The sequence below is a fragment of the Lepidochelys olivacea genome, assembly GCF_965140295.1.
Source record: "Lepidochelys olivacea isolate rLepOli2 genome assembly, chromosome: 9".
Taxonomy (NCBI): Eukaryota; Metazoa; Chordata; order Testudines; family Cheloniidae; genus Lepidochelys; species Lepidochelys olivacea.
Window position 1 is genome coordinate 103,626,497 of NC_140419.1, and position 10,703 is coordinate 103,637,199.

General features: G+C 44.1%; 1 protein-coding gene across 4 annotated transcripts in view; it reads left to right on the forward strand.

The window, feature by feature from the left end:
• The window catches only part of TAF1 (TATA-box binding protein associated factor 1), a 140,077-nt gene extending 129,574 nt beyond the window's left edge, over window positions 1-10,503 (forward strand). The window contains exons 36-40 of one of the 4 annotated variants that reach the window (XM_084639995.1): window positions 5,499-5,624; window positions 7,314-7,412; window positions 7,671-7,821; window positions 8,541-8,718; window positions 8,924-10,503. In XM_084639995.1, coding sequence (XP_084496121.1) covers window positions 5,499-5,624; window positions 7,314-7,412; window positions 7,671-7,821; window positions 8,541-8,718; window positions 8,924-9,143 — 774 coding nt within the window. In that variant the 3' untranslated portion in view covers window positions 9,144-10,503. The remainder of the gene's footprint in view (window positions 1-5,498; window positions 5,625-7,313; window positions 7,413-7,670; window positions 7,822-8,540; window positions 8,719-8,923) is intronic. The other 3 variants (XM_084639996.1, XM_084639997.1, XM_084639998.1) reach the window with 3 other exon arrangements.
• Window positions 10,504-10,703: the final 200 nt, after the last annotated feature.

Genomic DNA, 10,703 nt, shown 5'->3' on the forward strand with positions numbered 1-10,703 from the left:
AGCCACAGAGACCAGCCAGACTGGCACCTAGTTCTCTCCCTGGTACCATTCTCTTTGGAACATCAGCGCTGCAAGCATGGAGACGACATCTTGTCATTCTCTCTGGTATTGTATGCAGCCTCTTTAGTCCCCATTCTCGGCTCTGGTACTGCCTGTTATAGTCCTCCAGATTCCTTTCCCCTGAGGATCTCATCATCTTGGAGGAACTTAAGTCCCCCCTCTTAAGGAGCCACTTCCCCAGTATTGCTGTGACAGCTGGAGATTGAACCCTTTCGCATCAGAACAGGATCTGATCCACTGCCTCCAGCACTGCTACTCAAAGCCCTCTTCGTCCTTCCTCCCCCCTTCATCTCAGGATGCTGCATCTTCAGACTCTGAGGTCTCCATGTAGGGGTCTTTTGACACCATTCCACTACACTCCTCTAGGAACATATCCTGAGAAGGACTTTTCAGAGCTCAGCATTGGTCCTAGGTCCTTCGGGCATGAATACCCTTGGGGACCCTCCCCATTGGGCTTACTCAATCACCTTGTCACATTACAGCAACGAATTTTATAGGGTAGCACCTTGGAGGAAACACCAGCAAGAATACTTGATGGTACTGCAAGTCATAGGCACTGTAGGCTCGCCCACCGGTACCATGTGCTCCCTCATACCCAAGGAGACCCAGGAGGAGTGAGACCCACTGAACGAAGAAGGCTCTCCTCCTCCTCCCCCCCAGACCTGGTAATGCTACCACAGCCTTCCCATACAGACAACTTTAGAGCCCTCCAGAACTCAATGAACCATCTAGTGGAATCACTTCAGATTCCTTTATAGGAGTCTCAACATTTCCTGGTAGGCATTTTACATATCACTCCCCAGGTTAAGATTGCCCTACCATCAATGAGGTATTGTTGTTACCTGCATGTATGCTATGGAAAACAACGGCCACTCTGCTGTCCACTTGTAAACAGGCAGATAAAATATTACATGCAGTCAGTGACAGCAATTATCAAGCATGCTCCAGACCTTCTCCTGCCTAGAAGAAGGCTAAATGCTGGGTAGGAAAAGCTATTCCTTGGTGGCTCTTCAGTTTCAAGTTGCAAACTACACAGCCTTGATGGCAGAATATGATTTCAACAACTATTCAAAGTTTGCTTGTTTTATTGAACTACTACAACCAGACCAAAGGGAACAATCTCAAGCCCTCATTTCAGAGAGTCAGTCACCAAAGCTTCTCTGAAAGCCTCTCTTGATGCTGCCGATGTGGCTTTGTGGTCCTTAGCCACCACACTAGTTATGTATCAAGTATCTTGGCTCTAAGCTTCCAGCTCCCAAGAGAGGAGCAAAATATTGTGGAGGACCTCCACTTTGAAGGGCCCAAGCTCTGTAGTGAGGACATGAATGCCTCACTCTACTCAAACACTTAAGGTCACCATTGTGGTTGATTGGAATATACATGCCTGTGAGAGATGTTTTATGAAGCCTAAGCACAAAACTCCTAACCATTCCAGTACTACCCGCAACAGATCTATCCTAGATCTACAGAACCCCCCTGAGGGAGGTCCAGAAAACAGGACCACCATGCTCTGCAACAGCGCAACCTGCACCTGCCTCTAAAGAGACCATTTTGATGTCCTGGTTGAGGGTCCTGCAGATCCTCTGCTGCATGATTCTGCCATCTTATCCCCCTTTTGGAGACTGCCTGTACCATTTCCTAGTTGCCCGGCATCTCAGACACATGGATCCTGGAGTTGGTTGCCATGGGATATTCCATTCATTTCCACTCTAACTCCCCCTCTCCCCACCATCCCTCTTCAGGACTCACTCTCATGAGGTTCTCCTAAAGGAGGAAGTCCAATCCCTCCTTTATCTGGGGACAGTCGAGCCAGTTCCCCTGAATTTGTTGGAAGAGGATTCTATTCCAAGTATTTCCTGGTTCCCAAAAAAGACAGCATCTGGAGGCCAATTTTAGACCTCAGGAAACACCTGCGTCCTATCCCAATGCTTCAAGATAGTAACCTTAGCTACTATAATCCCAGACTGGTTTGTCACCCTCAACCTCTAAGATGCCTACTATTCATCCCTCCCAGAAGCACTTTCTGTGCTTTGTTATAGGCTCGGAATATTATCAATACTGTATCCTCCCCTTTGGACTCTCCATGGCTCCAAGTGTCTTTACAAAGGTCCTCTCAGCAGTAGTGGCCCACCTGTGTCAGTGGGGCATCAGAGTCTTTCTATATCAGGACAACTGGCCTCTCAGGGGCCACTATGCCCCCCCCAATCAGCAACCACCAAGATCCTTGCCCTATTTCAGTCCCTCGGCCTTCATATCAATCTGAAGAATTCTGTTAACACCAGTCCAGTGGATAGACTTCATGGGAGCCACACTAGACTCCCTAACTGCCAGGGCGTACCTGCTCAAAGAAAGATTCTCCACTATGTCCTGCTTGATCTCTACTTTACAACACAGCCTCCAAACAATAAGAAGGGCCTGCCTACGACTCCTACGCCACTTGTCAGAATCTATGTATGTTACGCTCTGTGTGAGACTGCACCTCAGATGTCATCAGGCTTGACTAAGGTCTATGTACACCCTAAACAGACGGTCTTTCTAAATGAATCACAGTGCCCCCGCAAGTACTAGACTCTCTCAGGTGGTGAAAAGACCCACTGAAGGTCTGTGTGGGAACCCCATTCTCATGTCTGCCACCTTTGAAAATCCTCATGCCAGATGTGTCTCTCCTGGGCTGTGGAGCACAGCTACAAGGGCCACAGCACAACAGGGCAAATGGCTCCAAGAGATATCACTCCACATCAGTATTCTGGAGCTAAGGACAATCGCCCACTCATGAATTATACAAAGAGAGGTACCAGCAAATCACCCCAGGCTTGCACCCCAGAAATATACTGTCTTATACTGCTCAAGACTCCTTGGACAGTGCAAGTTCATTAATTAGTTTGACACCCCAACAAAGGGTGGTGGAGGTGCAACAGCCCTTGTTACCCTGAGAAGCTGAGATTCTCTGTTTTAGATCAAATATAAACCAGATTTATACAGAAAGATAGATTTGAAGTGATCATAAGTAGAAGGTAAAAAGATCAAAGTTGGTTACATAGAATTAAGACTGCAGTTTTATTTCTTAACTTTAACAGACTAAGCAAGATTTGAATCAACTTTTCTCAACCTACTAGATGTTATAGGATGCTCACAGTTCTTAATACATAGGCTGTATTTCCTTCTCAGCCTGGTACCAATCTCCCCAGTTCAAAGTTTTTGTCTTCCAATTGAGAGAGAGGCCAAGTGGTGGTGTCATTGGCCCTTATTTATCCTTTCTTTTCAGATGCTAGAAAGATCCTTGCTGTGATGGGGGGTCAGGTAGCCCCCATTGTGTACGTGCCCTCTCTAAGGAGTTTCTGGGAGAGTGGATTCTTCTTGATGGGCCATCATATGTGTGGCTGGTTCTGATGTAAATCTGTCTTACAAGGTGCTCCTTTGTTGACACTGAAAGGCTGGCTGCGGGCATCTCCCAACCTCACAGTATATTTCAGTAACACACACATAACAAAACTTCATAACTTCAGATACAATGGTAATGCACATAATTCAACAGGATAATAATGCTCAATGGATCAAGAGTTTTTAAATTCTACTTCACAGGGCATGCATTGTACAAAACATACCAAAATCATATCACAGTAGTGAATATGGAGGTTCCAAGGTGTTACCTTGAAGGAGGGAGGGCTGATAGCACTCTCATGGTCGAGACAAGTATGGTATTTGGATCTACTTAATCTCCCTATGCTTATGCCTCTCCGCCTTCCACTCAGGGAGGATCTCCTGTCAGAGTTCAGGTACTCTGATCCATCCCAACCTTTCATCTCTGAAACTGATGGCTTGGCTCCTCAGTGATTCTCAGGCATAGAGTTAAATTGTTCGGCCAATGTTCGGTCAGTCCTTTTGACAAGCAGAAAATCTACAACTCACAAAACTTATCTGCAGAAGTGGAAACATTGCAATTCCTGGTGCTCTCCCTGCTCTTTGCGAACCTCAGAAGCGCCACTCTCAAGGATTCTGGATTACTATTGGATTTAAAGGCACAAAGTCTGTCAGTGAGCTCAGCCAGAGTACATCTGGCTGCTATCACAGCCTTCCGTTCACCTATAGCAGGGGTTTCAATCTTTTCCCACCATCCATGGTCCAAGTCGTTAAGAGCTTACACAATTGATTTCCCCCTGTCCAGAACCCTGCTTCCCTTACAACCTTAATCTGATTCTCAATGCCTTAAGAAAACCCTGTTTGAACCAATACCTGTTACCTCTCCCTTAACACTCCTTTCTGATAGCCATAACCTCAGCCAGAAGAAAGGGAGAACTCAGGAGAATAATTGCAGACCCACCATACCTTTCTGCTGTGACGGTCACATTGCGCCCATGTCCTCGCTAAAGTCTTGTCAGAATTTCATATCAATCAAGGGATTTGTTTGCCAGTATTTTAAATCCTCATGCCTTGAGAGAGGAAGCTATTCTTCTGAGCCTAGACGTTGGGGCGCCCTCGTCTTTGACCTTTACCAGACAGAGACCTTTAGGGCCCCTCCCAGATTCTTTAATTCCTTTGCCAAAAGGGGGAAGTGTCAGCCAATTTCCACTCAGACTTTCAAAGTGAATTTCTGGTTGTGTCTTGACATGCTATGAAGTAGCTGGGATACATCCCTCCTCATAGAGTGACAGCCCAAGCCACTAGGGCTCAATTTACTTGTTTAGCCTTCCTTAAGGATGGCCCGATAACAGAAATCTGCAGGACTGCAAGCTGGTCCTCAGTTCACACCTTCACCAAATATTACATTGTCATACCTGAGTCCAGAGACTGACGCTATCTTTAGTGACACAGTCCTCCAAAGTGTCTTGGATTTGCCGCCTCAGTACCTGCCTTCACACTGAGATACTGCTTGGGAGTCTGCTGTATGCTCTTACATGGGAGCACAAAGTGCTGTTCTGTACAGTTGCAGACACTGCTATTTACTGTCGCCAATAGCGAGTGCTGGGGCATGCGTACATCCTACAGTGGTGCACCCGTAGGGACCAAACAACTAGAATAAGTCAAGTTACTGTACAGGTAAGTAACCTCTTTTCTTTCATTTCTGTTGTCGGAATTCTTTCCAATTTGGTGATTAGATGATTCACATAAGACTAGCCAAAAAGTTGTAGGGGTGTTGCTGTTTTTTACCATACCGTAACATGATACTAAATATTTTTTGTCCTGTCTTTATACTGTGCCCATTCGTGTAGTATGCATGTTTTTTAAGTCAAAATATTTTTTCTCCCCTTTCCTTAGGAGTAAATTGCTTAGTGTAATTATAAGGTGTTCAATAATGAAAGCCAGGTCAAACAAATGTATTCTGTGTTTAGTTCTGAAAGCGGTGAACTCCAGGGTCATTCTTATCTCTTGTGGTAGAGTTCCAAAGTCTTGGTCCAGCTCCTGAGAAAGTTACGTCTCCTGTTTCTCATGTACTTTAGCCACCAGATTTGTATGATACCAACACCTCTCTCAGTATGTCACGTGATGCTTCAGTCTATCAAGATGAGAGCAACTTGTCTGCTATGGACACTCCCACCACTACCCCAGAGAAGCGGGGGGGACAGGTCAGAAATCTCCCATTTTTCATGTGGTAGAGACCTAGGAAGTAGAAGTAACTTATTGGAAGGAGGCAATTAGCTTTGTGGGTCACAGACGTCAAAGACACATTTGTGGCTTTTCCTGGCAGAGGTGGAGCTAGATGCAGTCAAAAAGGTTCTCTCTATCTCAAGAATGGGGAGCAGAGTCTGACAGCTGACTTTTTTTTCCCATCCCTTTCCCTGGAGGAAGAAGTTGGCGAGTCAAAAGGCTCTCTTTGCTCTAGTAGTTGATGGGATTTTTGGTATTACGCCGGAATCATATGATACATGGAGACACAGTTATAATAGGACTACAAGATTAGTGAAATGTGGGTCTTTGTGGAGGCTGAGGAACAGTCAATTGCTAGAGCAGCCTTTGAGAGAACTGCTACTTTCCTGCATCTTGGCTGTTACAGCGGAGAAGGAAAAACTGAAAAGTGGCAACTGGGAGTAAGGACTGGTGAAAACCTACTGCTGAGAGAGAATCTGTCAGGGCCAGAGACCCTCACTTGTACTACTCAGGATGGACGCATGGTGACTCAAGATACAAAGGCCTGATGTTCAGTCCCTCTTTAGTTTTTATTAGGGCACAGAAAAAATATATTCAACAGGTCTGGGAGATTCTTTTTTTTTTTATTGTGGTAGCACCAAAACATGCTGAGTGCTGTACAGACACATAGAAAGTGACAGGTACAGCTCCCTGGGGCCTGGTCTACACCGCAACATTTTGCCAGCATAGCTGTGTTGGCTAGGAGTGTGAAATAATTATTCCTTGGCTGACATAACTATGACTAAAAACCCTGGTGTAGATGCTGATGGAAGAATACTTCTGTATTGTTTGTGGAGGTGGTGTAACTATGCTGGCAGAACTCCTTCTGCTGGCTTATGCTGCATCTACATTGGGGTTGTGCTAGCTGAACAATACTGGCCAAGGTTCTGTAGTGTAGAGAAGCCTTGAAAGCCAACAACAAAAAAGAGAGAAAACATATATTCAAAGTGGTCAGGATGATGACAGGCACCTGTCTTGTTTTATTTTTTCATTTGGGGGGCAAAGATGGACTGAGGGGGAAATGGCATACAGGGATGTGTTAATAGGAGTGTGAGTATGAAAATGAAGGAGGACGACGACATTAAGCAGAAAGAAAGGAAAGGAAGTGGGCAGAGTGAGGTGACAGTAGATAGTGTGTGAGAGAGAGAGAGCAGGGAGGATCTTGGGGCATCCCACTCAGCAGACTAAGAATTTCCGAGTTCAGTTGTAGAATATAGTCTGATATCATTGGTATCTGCTGTTCTGAAAATGCTTCCTAGTGGGCAGTGTCTAGTACATGTGGGAGTTGATTCTGTCTCCAAGCAGCACTTCCTCCTCAGACCATGTGGCTGACAAAAGGCCTGCTGGAGCCTGCTGACTGCCTATGAAAATGTCCTAGGAAAACTTGTAGTTTACGGTTGAGTGTCCCACTCTGTGAGTAGCTAGGAAAACAGAGAAACTCAGGCTTTAAAGCCTCCATTTCTCTTGGACTCCTTAGGAGTACAGCAAGAGAAGCTAGGTAGCAGACAATGCTAACTGGTTTGGAATACTTAGGAAGATTCCCTGTTCCATGGGTGGATTTTTCATTGTGGTGTCAATCACCACTGATACCTTCCTCAATGGTATTGCTATTTGTGTTCCTCATTCAGATGCGCCAGGGACGAGGTAGGCTGGGCGAGGAAGACTCTGACGTAGATATTGAAGGGTTTGATGAGGATGAGGATGGGAAACCTAAGACTCCAGCCCCAGTGAGTATATATACAGAAATCCCATCTGTAGTTCACTTGCATCCTCATGATAGAAGACTCCACAGTGCAGGGGATGTCTGCTGGGTCTGGCACACTGTGACATCAGAATCCACAGCAGTGACTAATCGGATATTTATCTGAAGTCATAAAACTGTCAATATAAAAACAAATGATTGAGTATATTGTCAATATGCCGGTTATGGCAGCAGCCTCGTATATGACCTTTGATCTATGCCATTCCCATTCTTTGTGACCTAGGAAGTTGAAGATGGGGATGGTGACCTTGCTGATGAAGAAGAAGGCTCAGCACAACAGCCCCAGGCCAGTGTTCTTTATGAAGATTTGCTTATGTCAGATGGAGAGGATGATGATGAAGGGAGTGATGAAGAAGGCGATAATCCCTTTTCATGTAAGTCCTGGCTCTTTAAATCACAGCCCTGAGCAGGAATCAATTGTTCCCAAACCCAGTCAATTTCCATGCCCTTCAATTATAGTAGCATGTGCTACAGCTTTTGTTGGTATACAGGACACTGTATATTTGTATATTGGTTACAAAGTGCAGATAGTTATGGTGCAGTTACAAATGAGATGTCAACAGCAGAGAGAGAGAACCAGATGAATTTAGATGAAAGCTAAGATGAAGTGGAGTAGCAGTGAATGCTAAGTGTGAGCAGGAGAGAGAGTTGGGAGTTCGCACATGATTCAGATGGTGAAACTCTGAAGCTTGGAATAGGAGAGGTCTGTGGCTTAGATGTGATGCTGAGGGACATGTGGAGTAGGGCTGGGCAGCTGGTGCAAGCTCAAATGAAATTTGGATAGGAAAGCTGGAACATTGGATCCTGCTATGAAGGACCAGAGAAGGGGGACTTGCTGAAACTGCACAGATAGGTTGGCTGATACAGAACACAAGATGGAATGGATGAGTAAGAAGAGGTAATTATTTCGGTGCAAAAATGGCAGATAAGATAGTGTGTGGAAGATAGATGGCTTTCATAAAAGGAAAAATTATTCTGGAAAACCAACCAGTATTGTACCATTTCAACAGACTATAAAAGGATGCAAATCAATCCACAAGGTATAACAGCTCTGTCAAAATTAATAAGCAGGCCTCTTCTGTTTGTTGCACAGCTATCCAGCTGAGTGAAAGTGGCAGTGATTCAGATGTGGAGCCCAGTGCAATGAGACCCAAACAACCTCATGTCCTTCAAGAGAACACACGAATGGGCATGGAGAATGAAGAGAGTATGATGTCCTATGAGGGAGATGGCGGGGAGACCTCTCATGTTATGGAGGACAGTAATATCAGGTAATCAAAGTTGAGAATAATATAGAAATGTAGGGAATGGGGTAGGAAAGTAGGCTGTAAGGGAATCTCTCAGCTACCCAAGTCCTGGCACTTTTGAGCAGGTCACCAGACTTTTTTCTTTTCTGTAAGAGGTTAAGTAGAAAATGTGGATGTAAACAAGTAAGCTGAAAATGTAAGTGTAATGAGATTCCATTCTTTCTTTTAGTTATGGCAGCTATGAGGAGCCAGATCCAAAGTCCAACACACGAGATACCAGCTTTAGCAGCATTGGAGGGTATGAGATCTCTGAAGAGGAGGAGGAGGAAGAGGAAGAACAGCGATGTGGGCCAAGTGTGTTAAGTCAGGTTCATCTTTCAGAGGATGAGGAAGATAGCGAGGATTTTCACTCCATTGCAGGAGATAGTGACCTGGACTCAGATGAATGAGTTGCCCAGATACTCTCAGTTACTGAGGGATGTAGCAATCTGTGATCTGGATTCAGATGAATGAATTTCCCTCATACTCTTTTGTACTAAGGGACTATGCACTGTTAATTTGAAGCAGTTTATTTTTCTTGCATAACTTCAATTTTAGTAGAATTCTATTGTATATTTATTATTAAATTATCTGAATTGTGAATGACAAGATTTAGACAAAGATAACCTGCTGTGACCTGCACAGCAGTCCAAGAGCTCTAGTTACTGAAGCCAGCTACAGGTTTACTTCCCCTCATTCTTTTCAGATATACACTGAAAACTTCTTACAAATATTAGGCTGGTGTTTAAATACCTTATGTTGACCTTTGATGTGACTCCGTTAAACAGCCCATACATTTATATAAGAAATAAACAATTGAAGAAATATTCTACAAAAGTTGGAGTAAATTTAACATCTAAAGCATTTTTAACATCTAAAGCAGCTTTTCCCCTTTACTAGAGAAGGGCATGGTCCTTATATTTTCTGAAGTGTACCCCAAGTATTCAGAAAAAAATTAGTCAGGCCCATCAGCCCATGAATGCATTCCCTGGAATTCTATCACAGCTGGTTTCTAGGTCTCTTGGGAACTGCTTAACAGCCTTGAACATCTTAATTCACAGGAATAACAGGTTTTTTGAAGCTCCCTGCTCAAGTTAGAGTTTGTCCTGGAAATCCGTAACTACTAACCCAAGTCTTCATCCAGCAGTTGCACAGGAATTTCTCTGGGCTTTCCTTGTGCTTTAAAATATCTGGGAGTGAGTTCACTTTCTTGTCTTAATCAAATGAAGGGAAAGCACAGAACCATCTAGGAAGTGCTATAGAGCCTCCTTGTCTCTCTGTTGTACAGTTCATTGGATGAATCCTTAAAGTCAAAATACAGATAAATTCCTTATATGCTATTTCATTATAGGATGGTTTCTGTTCCACTGTCCCTTAGCTTTTGTGAGAGCAGGTCTCAGTCCACTTGTGATTTCATAACCATCCTTGCCTGTAAGCATGTTGGTGCTCTTCTATGTATGGGACAGAAGGGAGAAGAGAGAGTGTTCAAAGTGAAATTTAAAATCTGATCTTTTTAGCTACAGTGTGAGTTCTTAGGTATTTTGAAGGAACCCAATCACTATGACGCATTTGGAAAAATCCCCTCTTGCTACATATCTACAAATGGTAGTAACCACAAATCCAACCAGAATCATAAATGTTGAATTTCCTGACTTGTGTATTTAAATTATCAACCTTTCAGTTGATATTGACATACTGTGTTTTAATGAAAGTTCCTTTGTTTATTTAATTTACATTTTGAATGTATTTGAAATAAATTTGTAAGCCTAAGGTGTAATGCTCATTTCAGCTGAAACTGGGCTGGGTGTGTGTGAGTGAGCGGGGGGTATTAGTGAGGCTGAACGTGTGGTAGGGTTTGGGGCTGGGGGCTGGCAGTCGCGTTTTACGGAAAGTGAGCGATCCATAATACGAGGAGGGGCTGGGAGCGTCAGCCTCCCTCCTTCAGAGATTAATTTACACCAAAATCATCT